General features: G+C 28.0%; 1 protein-coding gene across 4 annotated transcripts; it reads right to left on the bottom strand.

The window, feature by feature from the left end:
• Nucleotides 1-2,886: 2,886 nt before the first annotated feature.
• On the bottom strand, nucleotides 2,887-10,440 carry LOC8265542 (primase homolog protein). Of its 4 annotated transcripts, none has more exons than XM_002523099.4 (13): nucleotides 10,181-10,437; nucleotides 9,982-10,103; nucleotides 9,664-9,719; nucleotides 9,499-9,550; nucleotides 9,308-9,418; nucleotides 8,841-8,921; nucleotides 7,410-7,490; nucleotides 5,374-5,439; nucleotides 5,163-5,279; nucleotides 4,764-4,811; nucleotides 4,581-4,666; nucleotides 3,777-3,837; nucleotides 2,887-3,156 (listed from the first exon to the last, which is right to left on the bottom strand). In XM_002523099.4, exons 1-13 carry the CDS (start codon nucleotides 10,323-10,325, stop codon nucleotides 3,067-3,069), a joined length of 1,116 nt encoding a protein of 371 aa, XP_002523145.3. In that variant the 5' UTR covers nucleotides 10,326-10,437; the 3' UTR covers nucleotides 2,887-3,066. The 4 variants fall into 4 exon arrangements, 3 of the variants coding, with proteins under 3 accessions (XP_002523145.3, XP_048229381.1, XP_048229382.1); XR_001535489.3 differs by having other exon boundaries at nucleotides 3,034-3,156; nucleotides 4,564-4,666; nucleotides 10,181-10,440; XM_048373424.1 differs by lacking the exon at nucleotides 7,410-7,490 and having other exon boundaries at nucleotides 10,181-10,440.
• Between the last annotated feature and the right edge of the window lie 4,473 nt (nucleotides 10,441-14,913).

The raw sequence follows: 14,913 nt of genomic DNA, 5'->3' as shown, positions 1-14,913 counted from the left end.
AGAAATTGAATTTAAAAAGTTACTATGTATATAGCAGTTGATGAAATTGGAATTCCCATCTTTCATCAATAATTTTAAAAACTTCTTTGTATTTTTTCTCATTTCTATTGTAAGTTTTAAAATAGCTTACTTAGCTCAATTATAGCTTCACATAGTACCCATAGTCGGTCCTCACTCATTGTCAATAAACCTAAGAACCCAAATAAAAGGGCCCATAATTTTAAGAATATTTGGCATCAACAATTTCCACAACATACTTCCTTATTGCTTTCTTTACCTATTCGCTAACAACCCACTCTTCACAAGTGAACATAACTCTTAATGAATTTTTATATTAGTGGTTGTATTTTAGTGTGAGATAACAAGTACCAAATCTTATATTTCCTAGCCTAGTGAGTTCTTTTTTGTTTCATAAACTCTCTCATCAAGTTCAATAAACCCTAATGATTATTTATGTAACCTATCGTGTTGATAGTCCTTTTCAAATTCTTCTGAAACTTTGTTTACTTTTTCAAAGTTTTTTCAATTTAAGATCAATGTGACGTGTTACACATGAACTCCCATGCAAATAAGGTCTTTTTACTTATAAGAGCTCACTAACCAATTTGAAATTGGATCCATTATCAATAACGACCTGCACAATATTAGCTTCCTCATCATACTTTACAAACTCATTAAGCATCTTAAATATTCTTTCAACATGCATCTAATCATTTCATAAGTATTGTTTTTATAGGATAATTAACTAAAAAAATTGTTAATATTCTATTAGTTCTACTAGATTATCCATCATACACTATAGAGCAACTTTGTCTCAACCATACATCTTTATGGTTCCCCGAAGAATGATTTAGATATAATACTTTTCTCGAAATTAGAATTCTATTCATGGTAGCCAAAAAGCTTCAAATTCAGGCCATATCATCGAATAGTTTCAGCTATCTATTTAAAAAAATTCAACCGAACACAATTAAATAGAATTCCAACTTGATAAAAGAAACTTAGCAACCAATAGCTAAATTCCGACGAACAATGATCACATTCCGGAGACTCTTATATTCAAAAAATAAATTTTAATATTATTTTTAAATAATTTATTTAACATCTTATTTCTACACTAATTATTATAAATGAATTAAATATTAAAATTAAAATTGTAATTATATTACATATATTTTTTTTCTATAACCAAACATAAAATGATTATTACATTATATTATATTATATTATATAATTGATTACGCTACATTTCATTATGTTATATCAAATGTAGCTTTATTGTTAATGAATAGAGGTTGTAAACGAGGCCACTTCTACAATAAATGAAGAGTCTAATTATATAAATAGGGAAAGTGGCAGAGGATATGTAGAAAAGTGATATTGATGATCAACTAACATAAAGTAGAATATATATCAGAGATTACAATAAAAGAAAAGCTGAAAAAAGGGCAAATGTAAATGATGAGATCTTGTCATGTGAAACTAATATTGGGTAGTAGGAACATAAATTGATTAAGGGTTTATTCTTTTAATAGAAAAATAATGACAGAAGTGTTGTAAGAAATTCACAAAAGTCTATTATTTTTTTATATAATTGAGGGTTGGAATTTAAATTCATCATAAGAATTTAAATTTAGAAAAGATAAAGTTTAGATACATAACAAAGATAACTCTTAAGAACTTCTTGACCTAGATTTTTTAAATGTACTCTAAACTCAAAAAATAAGGTTTAAAGTTATATATTCAAATAAAAAATTCTTAGTTTGATTAATTTTTTTCTAATAATAAAAAATTCTTATTTGAAAAAATTATTTTTCTTATTTTTCTATATTAATTTTTTTTATTTTCACTTTTGATTGTAATTTGTAATATGTAAGATCAAATCAGAAAACGCCTTTCATTTCCCCCTCTTCGTCGGCACTTGCCGTCTTTCTTAACAAGTCCTCAAGCCTCTTTTGCGCCGCCTTCCTTATAGAATACGCCGGTTTGACCCTGAAAGCCGAATTCTACGGTAGAGAACATTGTAATAATAAATGGACTAGCATATTTTGTAATATTAAAATATATAAATCATTTCAATCTATTATGAAATCAAATTAATTTTTAATATGAAAAGATTAATGGAATTTCGAATATGAAAAATAGAATTTTAAAATCTACTTATTAAGAATAATAAATTCTAAATTTTTAAAAATTATAAAGTTTGAAATTATGAATTTCAAGACTTTAAATTTTCAAGAATTTAGATTTTCATAAAAAGAACAAAAGCAATTTGAAAAATCAAGTAACTCACTGCTCAATATGATTTTGGGTTTTATTTCAAAAATAATTTAACTAACTGATTCTTTGATTCTAATTCAAAAAGATTAATAGTTAACTGAATTGACCAATTATATTCTTACTAATTATTTTTTATAATTTATATATATATAATTTCTATATAATCTCTTAAGATTATTTTTTAAATGTTTAAGATTTATATATAATTTCTTATAAATAACTTTTAGAACATTTATCGTTTAACTAAAAAAGGATGAATCGAGCCCATTTTTCTCTTTCCGTTTATAATGCTTGAATTTAGAGTGTAATTCAAATTAGTGTTGGATGTTTAATTTTTTTATTTAATATATTACTTTTTTTAATCTTTTATTCATTATTTTTTTCAAATCTTTTGCAAAAAAATGTCAATTACTTAATTTTTGTAAAAGTAATTTTCAAAACTCAAAAAATAAAATAAAAAGTAACCAATTCCAAACATCCCCTTCCTTGTTTTTTTCCTTTTTTTTTTTTCTTTTCTTTTGAAATAAGTAGCAGTTCTTTTAGAACATATTTTTTTAATTAAAAAAAGATAAAAGCTCTTACACCAGTAAAATTGAATAAAGCACATCAGATCAATGATATCCTTTCTTCATTACCAATAAGGATAACAATGGGTGATACATGTAGGTCTCATATGCAGTTCTGCAAAATCTTCAAATCCCTGCCAATGGCTTCAAAATCTGTGTACAATCCCTCTACTTTATATGGAATGTGTTTATTTATTTTTTTTGGTCTCAAGCACAAAATTTAAATAGCCTGACTTATGGCATGCGAGTGATATAGCTCTGCAGTTTCAATTACTTCCTTCAGAGCAATTGGCCCTAAACACTTCAGAACCTGCGGACAGGAACAAAGAGAGAATAAGCACCCCTGACCAACTCTGAACAGAAGAGCTTGCCAATTTCTTAAAAGAGGTATGTTAAAATATGCTAACTTGGCAGCATAAAAAGGTTACATTCGAGGGTGGCTAACAAACAAGAACTAATGATTCTAAGTGCAGGAAAACCTGCAGTCGAAGTTCATCAATTCTTGAATCACTCACTGGCTAGATATATGGCTTAAATGTCATACTATCATCTCAATTATGTTTTTGTTTCTCCCCCTTGCTTATGTTAATTTCATTCTATGATTTGAATAGCTGTTCCTCCAATGCATGAAAAATATTTAAAATGCCAATGAAGTTCATTTATTTTAGTAAATTACTTATGTCTTCCCTCTTTTCTTGATTACATAAAATTGATCATCCTAGTTAACATCTTAGATTACAAGAGGAACTTCTTGTTCGTCTTAACCCCATGGTGAGATGTAAAGCCTAACTTATGCTACTTCCTTTTATGTTTGATTTTTCAGTTTCATCTTAGTACCAAGCATTCGAGCCTTAATCTTCAGAAACATCCGGGTCAGTCAATATTCAAATGCTCGTCAATGAACTGAAAGTCAAAAGATAACAAACAAACCTCATTTGCATCTTTGAAACAGCGGGAGTGATCTTTCTTCGGCCATCGTACAATGCAACATCTGGGGACAAAGGACGTATAACAAATAAATCTTAAGTATTTTGGCATAAGATATACTAGAGGAATAGAAAATGAAATAAGCATTCTGGACTCTGAACAACAAAAGAAAAAGAAAAAAATCCCTCAAGTTCTGGAATGCACAGCATGGTTGCAATAGCTTAAAACCTGAAATCAAGTGTAGTACTGAAGATATTGTATATACTAAATTTCATAATATCATAATTTCAGATCATCCAATTTAATGATAAAACACACAGTCTGCCATTCCATGATCTTGTGCAGTAAAAGTAAGGGTAAAAAATGACTAATAACTCTAACATGCTTGATAGATCCAATGTTGAGATTGGGTGGCTGATAATAAGTTTCTCAGTGAAGGGCACATGAAGTAAAGTAAAACGAAGAAAAACCAGTAACAAAAGAAGATGAAATAGCTTCACTAAGACTGATAGAAAGAAACCACATAGAGAATAAGAGTACCTTGAACCATAGAAGATATTGAAGCTAATGATCTTAAGACCATCAAAGGATTGTTCCTCTCTCATTAAGCACTTTTTTGCGAAAAACATTGACCCTTTAGTAAACTCAAGTATAGTGAACAGAATAACTCCTAATGGGACAGCCAACAATGGAACATTTTTACTCTACTGACCACCCATAAAAAAAAAAAAAAAAAAACCAATTTCTGCATGCATCATAAGTGTTAAAGTACAATTAAAAGCTCTTCAACCTTGCGATGGTTGTCACCTTTCTTTTCCTAGCCGGCGTGCTAACTCTTCAGCCAACGCTTGCCCAGCCACGTCACCATCAGTTGCCAGAATAATGCGAGAAACCTCAAAGATGTAGGGAAAAAAGAAACAAAGAGGGTAAGAAGAAAAGCTCAAAGGATCTTTACATTGCCAACTCAAGCTCTTCTCAAAAGGTTCACACCTTATCCAAGTAATCTCTGCAGTTCCACAGATATTGATATGCTTTGTCCTATCTTTGCATATGCACAGACAAATTAAGAGAAAAGAGGAAATTAGCAGGGAAGTTATTGTTAGATTTATCCTTTTTCTTAGGAATGAAAAAGCGGAGAAGTAAATTTTCATGTCTTGTTAAATAGAATCTTCCACAAAGTTCATATATCTTCAGGGTGCAAAATTGTTGACAATAGTAATTTCTCATGCACTGGACATGGTAAGAGCAACTCCAAATTTTAATGGAAAAGTACATTGTCATATAAACCAATTGGAAGCTGCTTGTTCAATACTAAATACATATGCACAAACAAAATAAATTCATGAAAAGCAAAGGCATGATTCAGAAAGCTTCTTATCCAGTTCGTACATTTTCCAATGGTGGCACATCTTTAGTGGAAACAACTTGTGGTGCACCGCCAGGAACGCTTACACAATTCCGAAAGCCAGCTTCCTCCACTGAAAGCTTATCTATTTCCCCTTCAACCTTTGACAGAACCAAAGAAATAAATTGCAATCATGGAGGGAGAGAGAGATTCAAATAAATGGTTAAAAAATGCTAATAAGGTGACAGCATTTACAATTATAATTTCTGTGGTTTCATTTATGTCATCCAGCCCATATAACCATTTTTCTGTGCCCTTGTCCTGAAAAAGAATAGCAGAAATTCAATGTGTTATGCATCAGAACATAGTCATTTTTTATTATAAGATCATGACAGGATGATGATGTCCAGTCAGTCAAAAGTGTTTTCTTTCTTTAGTTCTTTTTTTCTTCTGTTCGAATTGGATATAAGAATCTAGTAATGCATATTTGGTAGATCACCTACTAATTTACGATACCTCTCTTTTCGTTTAGTTCAGTTACTAAAGGTCATCACCTCCTTCTATGTACATGAGCCTACAAACAGAAAATACAACGCTAAAAGTGAAATTAATGAAGAACAAACCCATGAATTAGTCAAACTATCCATGAATCTCAAAATGCCATGTTTGATATTATTGATGTGCTATTTCTCAAACGGGCATGTAAGATGAGTTCTTTGTTAATATTAGAAGTTCTATTTGTCACCTATCGCTAAGTTACTGGGCTATTATGATGTATACAAGTGGATGGGCACCCTCTTACTTTCAACTAACTTTTGGGGATGAGTAGGGTTGGCCATTCGTGTCATATGTTGTCTCAAGATACGTATGTAACATAAAAATGGCTAACCATAACCTGTTTATCTTAAACTCAAACCTATTTAACTATGTATCATGTCATGTCGTTTAATCAGGTCGTGTAAAAAATTGCCAACCCTAGGAATGAGTTTTAGCCAAGCTCATTTATCATGGTATGTGATGACAGGTTTGGACCCTACCCATTTCCATGTCACCATAAGCGTGAGGGAAGATGTTAGAGGGTATTAGAAGTTGTACTTGTCCTATATAGCTAAGTTATTATGCTGTTATGATGTAGCTAGCTTAGAAAAATACTCAAAGATTGACTCAATTTTAATGGAGTCAAGTGGGAAAATTCCCTTAGCGTATCCTTTTTTATAAAGGAAAGCATGAGTTACTTGAGATTGCCTAGAAAAATACTCAAGATAGATTCAATTTTAATAGAGTCAAGCTTGAGTTACTGGAGTAGATTGTCGAGCCCAGTTCGAGGCTTGAGAAGTTTGCAAGCCTAATTAAGCTTTTAACATTTTAAATATCATAGCAACTACATTTACCATTCAAATTCAATCATGCTTATTCGAACTCAATCGAGCTTATTCAAATTCTATTATTGCGATTGTCAAAAATTTAAATATCGAGTTGATCAGGATCGAGTTTGATCATTTTGGGTATATCCACTGAGTCAAGCTTGGGCTTAAAAAATAAGGCTCAATCAAACTCAAATCAAGTTTCTAGCTTTGGGTCTTATAGTCGAGTCGAGTTTGAGCCTGGCATTGTTTCAACTCACCTCGAGTTGATCACATCCCAAATTATACTTCTTCATTTCAAGATAAACCAAAGCCTCTATCTATCGGTATGGATCTTCATGAGACAGAAAAGACATACGCACATATCTAAGATGTAACTTTACGAGAGGTTACATTATTAATCACAAAAAAACTATATAATTTGAGCAATCATTTGCTTAAAAGCAAATGTGATAAGAAGAGATATCTTATTCAGAGTTAAATTTAATACTTCATTTTTGGTTTTCTGATTGTATCTTCAATCCTTTCTGTACTACATGTCCAAAGTTAACAGGCCACTACTGCTTGGAAGGAACTGCCGTCAACATGAATTTGGGAGATCAAAACATAGCCTAATTTATAAGTTTTGCTTTGATGGTTTAGGTTAAGCTTCTACATCTTAGTACTACATTTTGACTCTGAATATCAGTTTTGAATGGGATAATAGAATTCATTGTGTAGTGAAAGGGTGCATCTTCTATAAAGGTCTATGTAGAGCTTTGCAGGCTATCACTAAGTCATGTTCTCTACAGACTGAAAGAATATTGTAAACCGCAAATATCTATCTTTTTCTCTCTTTTTTTTTTTTTCCTTTCATGGTCCTGTCTAGTTTAGTCTTTCCACCACATTATCATAACACCTCCTACTACTGCAGTGTAAGGACAATACCTGCCAAAACTTTTTCTCCGTTGTCCGGTACTTGCAACCAACAAGAACTCGATTTTGTCTGTAAGTAAAAGCAATGACATCCTGAAATCATTAATAGTTTAAAGGGATCAGATTCCCAATATTCGAGTGATTGAGACAGATGGTAAGGAAAAATATTCGTAAAAGAGCACTGATGAAAGAAGGAGCTATGAGGTATAAGAACTTGATTGAGAAAGTAGCTTAAAATGTGGAACTCCAACATTACCTAAGCCTACCAGCTCACATAATATGAATTCTATGAGCAATCACATTGCCGTCAACGTAAAAGCATAAAGTAGGAAATCCTAAAATGATTAATGTTTAAATCAGAAAATTCAAGCAATTACATAAGAATCCATCTTGATTCATAAACCAGATAATCAAAGAGAAAAATCCAAGAACTGTAGGCATAAGGCATATTGATGCAAGATTAAATAAATAATTAATGGAAACACCAAAGAAGTCATCTTCAGCCCAAATTTCATAGGTCATTCCTTTTAAGGACCATTTAGAAGCTTGAGTTAAAATTCAAGCTTATTACACGGCCTGATTAATAAGCAACCGATAATATTTGACATCACAAACATGTGGGTACCATAAGAAAATGGACATTAAAGTTACCAAAAATGAATGGATTTATCTTCTAGAACTAACAGCCCAAAAGACGTGACGGTGTACACCAGAACCATGTTCTAATGGGCTTAGTTTATAATTGCACAGCTACTGAAATATGTGAAGTGAAAAGAATATGAAATCTCATAATCAAATAAAAATTTCATATATATATATATATATATATATATATATATATATATATATATATATATAGATATACATATATATGTTTTGTCATAATTATTCTTTGCGGCTCTCAAACAAACTTCTTTCAGGTATAGATAAATGACCATCAGCATTCACTCTTCACCATTATCATGAAATATTCATCATTACTCAGTTCTTAAGTGATTAAGGAATGTAATAGCTCGGAGCAGAGAACAAGACCATAGGCTAGGTATGCTGAAATATTAGAAAGAAATGTTAGTAAATTCAAATCACATGGAGAAGTCAATCCAGGGAAACCCATGTTGCAGCTTACTTCAACACAAACTCACATGACCAACTTGACTGCCTCAATTTACCAAACACAAATACTTCTTTTACTCACTCCCTCAAAAGAATGATTGAAAAATATTTGTCTCCTATTAGAATTTAATGACCACATTTAAGAATATAACCCAAAGGCAAGAAATAGCAACATCTACTAATATTTTGGCATAATGTTCATAGCTACTACATCATCATCAACTCCAAACAGTCTTACCCCGTGAAGGGAAGGATCTATGAAGACAAATCTTTATCTCATAAAATCACAATAGGTAATAAAAAATGGTGCAATGACAAAACTTTAGGGACCTGATCAGCAGCCATCTGCATGACAGAATTTCTCCGAAGGGTTTCCTTAGATATCCCTCTATCACTGAAGTATGCAATTAGCTGGAAAAAAAAATCAACAGTGGGAATGTCAATAATTTATATTGGGACTAGAAATTTAAAAAAGAAAGAATTGAAAAAGAAAAGATGAGTAGTTCTAAATGTCTGTATCTTAATTGTGGAAATATTTTAGGATATGGAGCAGTAAAAGGGTTTATCACATTTTCACTTAAAATATGATCCAACTACCTTCCATCAAATTTTGAGGAATGGACAATAATACTGTTGGTCTTGCTATCTTATGAAGATTACTAAGAAATGCATCCAGAGAATCTCTGACCTAACTGTATGCATGAAAAGATTTAAAAGAAAAAGCACACTCATGCATCTAATATTACTATCTAAATTTAACTTTGTAAAAGGGAAAAAAACAAAGGCAATTTCAATACCTTCTCACCCAGTGGTTCTAGTGCTATGCCCTCTGATGTCGTTTGCCTAGAGGTATTGACTTTTAACATTATGTTCATTCCTTCGTTAGTCGCCCTGTCATCTGCAAAGGCCTATAAACCAAAAATTACCAATTCCAATCTTCTAAATCTAAATAGAAATAGAACATACACACACACACACATTGCCTCACCTGTCCTGCCCATCCACAACAAGTACGGTAACATCTCCACATTGCAAAATCCCTAAAGACATCCCAGCATAAACTTCAAATATGGTCCAAGAAGTCAACTCGCAATTAAATCCATTTACAAGCATATGAAATAAAAAAAGAAAAAACCTAGTACGAACAGCTTACGCATCTTGGATGATATGTAAAGACAAACTCCTCTCCACTGATTTGCCACCCTTGCACTACGTTACCAAAACCATATTATAAATCAAAATAAAATTACAAACAGCCTGTCCAAACACTTAAACATGGCCTGAATAAGCTAACGAACTTCTACTAATACCCAATACCAATACACAAAATGCCAAAACTTTTGCAGCAGTCAATACATCCAAAATACCCTTTGATGGGAAGTAGGTAGTGTACTCTTAAGAATATTAGAAGATATCCATCACAAAATAATAATATTATCATATTACGAAGAAAAAGCAAAAAAAAAAATACCTTGGGACAAAGCAAGTGACTGAATTTTCCAGGTATGGAAGAACGGTCACAGTTAATTCCAAGAAACTCCATTTTCTTCTTCAAGACACTAACTTTATCCACTTCTAACTCTTTCCCATTAGCTTAAACAATAACCCAAACTTTATCAATTTCAAAAAAAAAAAAACAATTTAAACAAGTGAAGGCAAAAAATAAGTACCTGATACTAGAATTGGGGGCATGACGTTTGCATGGAAAGAAAGAAAGCGAGACCCAACAAGAGCCAATCTTCTTCTGGGTAAAATGAGTGGCATCCAATTCTTGTTAGAAGGAAGATGGCAATAATTCGTCAGAGCAATTGGCATTTGCTCTTCGTTCGGTTTTTTTCAGTTGACTACACACTCTTCACAGATAAAACAGTTCTTTTGGTTTCTATTTTCCGGAGATATTTTCTCTACTCTCTCTCTCTCGCCGTGTTAAATTACTATATCTTGATTTACACACTAAAACAAATAAATAAAAAACATATATAAATATTTTATGGTTTAAACATAGACATAAACATACGCAAAACTAAGGCACATAGGGTGAATTTGTTTGCTGAATTTGTGTCCAATTATTAAGTATAGTCTATTTAAACTGTTTTAGTAAATAAATTTTTAAATTTATATTTAAGAATTAAATATATTTAACTTAAATTTTTCAGTAAATAACTTATTAAACTTATATTTAATTATTAAATATATCTAATTTAATTATTTAAAAGATAAAATAACATTAAATTCTTAGATTCTAATTGAATTATAAAAATTAAAAATAATATCTATTTTATTAATTTATTGATATTATTAAAGACGCACTGTACAAGAGCGTGTTTGGTAAAATCTAAAATATAAATTTAATTAATTAAAAATAATAAATTATAAACCTATTTATTAAGAAAGTTACAATTCGACTTATTTAATTTATTTAATTCTTGTTATTTTTTATAAATTAAATTTAAAATTTAAAATTTTTAAATACGTTCGTATAATCCGTCATTAGATATTATATCAGTAAATTAATAAAATAAATTTTATTTTTAATTTTTATAATTTAATTAAAATTTAAAATTTATTTTAAAAAAAATTAAATTTGATTATTTGATTCTTATACACAAATTTAAAAATTTATTTATTAAAATAATTTAAATTATATATATTTAACTCTTTCGTGCAAATTTAAGATTTGTCCAAAACTAAATATTAAAACTATGAGTTTTCTATATCAAGTGTTCAGGAATCCTGTGCAATAATATTTTTAAAATATTAAAAGTTTTCTGACACTGAGTAAATAATATTTTTTATAGTCTTTTATTTTTATTATATTATTATTGATAATTTATTATTATATATTTTATTTTAATATTTTATTTTTAGCTTATTTTAGATTTCTTTTAGTAATATGCTAAAATAATATTAATATTATATATTATTAAAATTAAATCTTATATATACATGAAATTTTAATAACAATTCAAATTCTTATAAAAATATAAAATGTAATAATACTTTAGTATATTTATATTTAAATTATGCTAGTTGTTTACATGTACATTGCATGACCATTGTTATTACTTTGATTATAATATTAAAATTATAAATAAATCTTAATAGAAATTTTAATATTTCATATTTATTTATAGTTTTTTAAAAATAATAATAAATTAATTATTCTTAAATATTCTTCTTAATCTTTTATTACTTTAAAACTTTACTAGTATAATAATATAAAAATTATTCTAAAGATGTTTATTATTTTTATTTAATACTACATAAATTAATACTATTAATAAAATTGATATTACTATATTTTAGTATTAGAGATTATAATTTAATTAAAAATTAATTTTTATTGAGTATAATATTAAAAATAAATTAAAATATTATTTTTAAGAATTAAAATCATCTTATAATTAGAAACTAATTTATTAGTTAATATAAAATCAAAGTATAATTAATATATTGTCTCCTAGGATAGAATTAGAGTCATTATTAGTTAGAAAAATAATTTATTAGTTAATATAATATTAAAATATAATTAATATGTTATTTTTAGGATAGAATTAGAATTATTATTTAACTAGAAAAATAATTTGTTAGTTAACAAATTTAAAATATAATTAATATTTTATTTTTTAATATTAGAATTAGTGTTTAATTGGGAATGTAATTTATTTAATCAATAAATTAATAAAAAAACTACAAAATTATATATAAACTTAAATTTCATGTGTTAAAAATAAGTACACATGTCAAAAATAAAAAATTTATATGTTAAAATATAAGTACACATGTCAACAAAATTTAGGTTTTAAAAAAACATATACATATATATTACATCTTATTTAATAATACTTTAATTTCTAAAAATATAATAATTATAATAATAATTAAATATTAAAATTAATATTTTCATATTTATAATTATAAATTACAAAACACCGTAATAAGTCATATACACAAGTTTGTCAGTAAAAACTATAAATATTAATTATAAAACTACATGCTCATAGGTTAAAAATAAAAATTCATAAATTATAAACTATAAATTTATTACTCGTATGTTTGAAGTTTATATATTACAGTTTAGAAATTTATAAAAAGAAAATTATAGATTCATAAGTTAAAAGTAAAAAATTCATAAATTATAAAAAATAGGTTCATCACAATTATAGTTCAAAAATTATAAATTAAAAATAAATTTACATGTTAAATTGATAAATTTGCAATTCACAAGTGATGAATCTAAATTTTATATTCGATGAAACTGTAATCAATACTTAATGATGATATTGATTATAACTAAATTATTTAATAGTAAATTCTCAAAAAACCTACGTTGTACTCCTAACGAATATACAATTTATGTTTAATAAATCCCAAAATTTATGTGACAATGAAATTAAATTTTATATGAAAAATAAATATAATATTTTATAAAAATATAAAATTATTGTCATAAGCCATTTAAAAGAACTACCGTAGAATGTTAAAATTTATAAATAAAATTCTATATATTTTTGTTTCATTTACGAAATAACTCGTCAGAAGTAAACGGTTTGATTATGAGAAGCAAGAATAGAACAATCGTAAAATTAGAAGAGGGAAAAGAAAAGAGTTTCCCGCGCGTGTGTGTTTCAGTTTGTGCCTGCGCTTGTGCGTGTGTGTATCCTTTGTTTTTTTTTTTTTTTTTTGTTTTTGTGTGGCTTTTGAATGTAAGTGCAATTAGTGTGATTGAGTTCTCTTGTTAAATTTAATTAATTTAGCTAGCTCAAGTAGATGATGTGGCTTAGATTTGTTTAAATATATAAATTTCTTTTTTGTAGTAATTACTAAATCTATGGATAATTATTAAGAGTTTTAAAGTATTATCAAAAGTAATTACTAACCGGCTTAAATAGGAATTTAAATATAAACATATAATAATTTTAATAATTATTCTAAAATTTTATTTTTTTAAAATTTTTTTGATAGATTAAAACTTCATATTTCAGACGTATGTATAAAGATATATTAACTAATATAATAAATTAGTAATTAATTAGCTTATACTAAATAATTCAATTAAATTTGGTGAATAATAAGGTAAGTATTTATTAAAAAAATTTTAATTATTGCTATTAAATTGGAATATTTTTGCATTATAAATTAAAAATATAAAATATTTTCTTTTTTGAAATAAAAAATAAAAAATGTTAAAAAGAACTTCTTAAAGGAGAAATTAACAGAGAACTTGCATATTATTATACAAAATAAAGGCATTCAATATAATGAAAGAAAGTACTGATTAGTAAATGTTAAGGGAAATAATAATTATCTTTTTAGCAACAAAAATAATGAAAAATAAGGCCTAGTTAGCATAGTAAATATTAAGGAGCAAATTGTAATTATCCATAGTGTTCAAACGGTAACTTAGAATTTAAAAAAAAAAAATCTATAAAAGAGGACCCCAACGTTAACATCTCCCTCCAACAACATAGCCTTATTTCTTCTGATTTTTTGACTCTTCTTCTTCTTCTTTTTCTTCTTCTTAGATTCTTTTGTTCTTCTTCTGAATAGAGTTTTGGTCCGAATTTTCTTCATCTTCATAATCATCGTCATTATCATCATTATCGTCATCGTCGTCGTCGTCATCATCATCATCATCATCATCTTTTTCTTATTTTTGTTCTAAATTTTGGTTCTGAAGAATTATAGGGACATGTTCTCTGATTTGTCTTTCTTTTTCTCTTTAACGAGTTTTTGAATACAGGTTTGGACCAAAAGCAAAGATTTTTGATACAGGTTTGGAGATTGAGTTTCTTTCATTGATTTAATTGTTAGATATTTGTTGGTACTAATGAATAGATTGCTGGGATTTTTACGTCACTTGATAAGGGTTAAAGATTAAATAAATCTTATAGAAATAATGGTAAATACACTTTGTTTCTTAATCTTGCTCCAAAGTTTCAAATAGTTAAACATGTTCAATGGTTGGTTTGTACCTGAGATTGAAGATGCATTCATATGTGAATGGGATTTGCCTATACTTTCTCTTTCCTTTTTTTTTTTTGCTATACATACTTGTGACTGTGTGCAAGATTTCTTGAGTATGATGTCTGTTTGATGTGTTTATTATTTGCTTCATATGCGATGTTGTTTGTGATTTGCGCAAAGCCTTGTTTAGGACGTATTTAATTGTAAAGTGGGTTTCCCCTGTTTATAGTGAATTAATCCACATGTATGTTTTATTAGATTTGGGGTTTTAGTTCTATTGATCTCAAGTGGGAAATTTTAATCATTAATAATAACTTAAATTTTGTAGTTGTTCTGTAAAAATATAGGGAAAAGGTACATTTTTGCCCTTAACGTGTGCAGCGAAGATCACATTTACCCTTTTATTGCAGCTTAATGAGCTCTTGTAAGTGCTATT

This window comes from Ricinus communis, chromosome 4 (assembly GCF_019578655.1).
Source record: "Ricinus communis isolate WT05 ecotype wild-type chromosome 4, ASM1957865v1, whole genome shotgun sequence".
Taxonomy (NCBI): Eukaryota; Viridiplantae; Streptophyta; class Magnoliopsida; order Malpighiales; family Euphorbiaceae; genus Ricinus; species Ricinus communis.
The sequence above is the reverse complement of the archived record's forward strand: the minus strand, read 5'-3'. Positions and strand labels throughout refer to the sequence as shown.

What these genes read in the sequence shown, in the direction of transcription:
- LOC8265542 (XM_002523099.4), bottom strand. Translation starts at nt 10,325, where the DNA reads ATGCCAATTGCTCTGACGAATTATTGCCATCTTCCTTCTAACAAGAAT. An exon ending in CGGAGAAAAAGTTTTGGCAG is followed by an intron (nt 5,440 to 7,409) that starts GTATTGTCCTTA and finishes ATTCTTTTTCAG; the next exon opens with GACAAGGGCACAGAAAAATG. An exon ending in ATGTGCCACCATTGGAAAAT is followed by an intron (nt 4,812 to 5,162) that starts GTACGAACTGGA and finishes ATGCAAAGATAG; the next exon opens with GACAAAGCATATCAATATCT.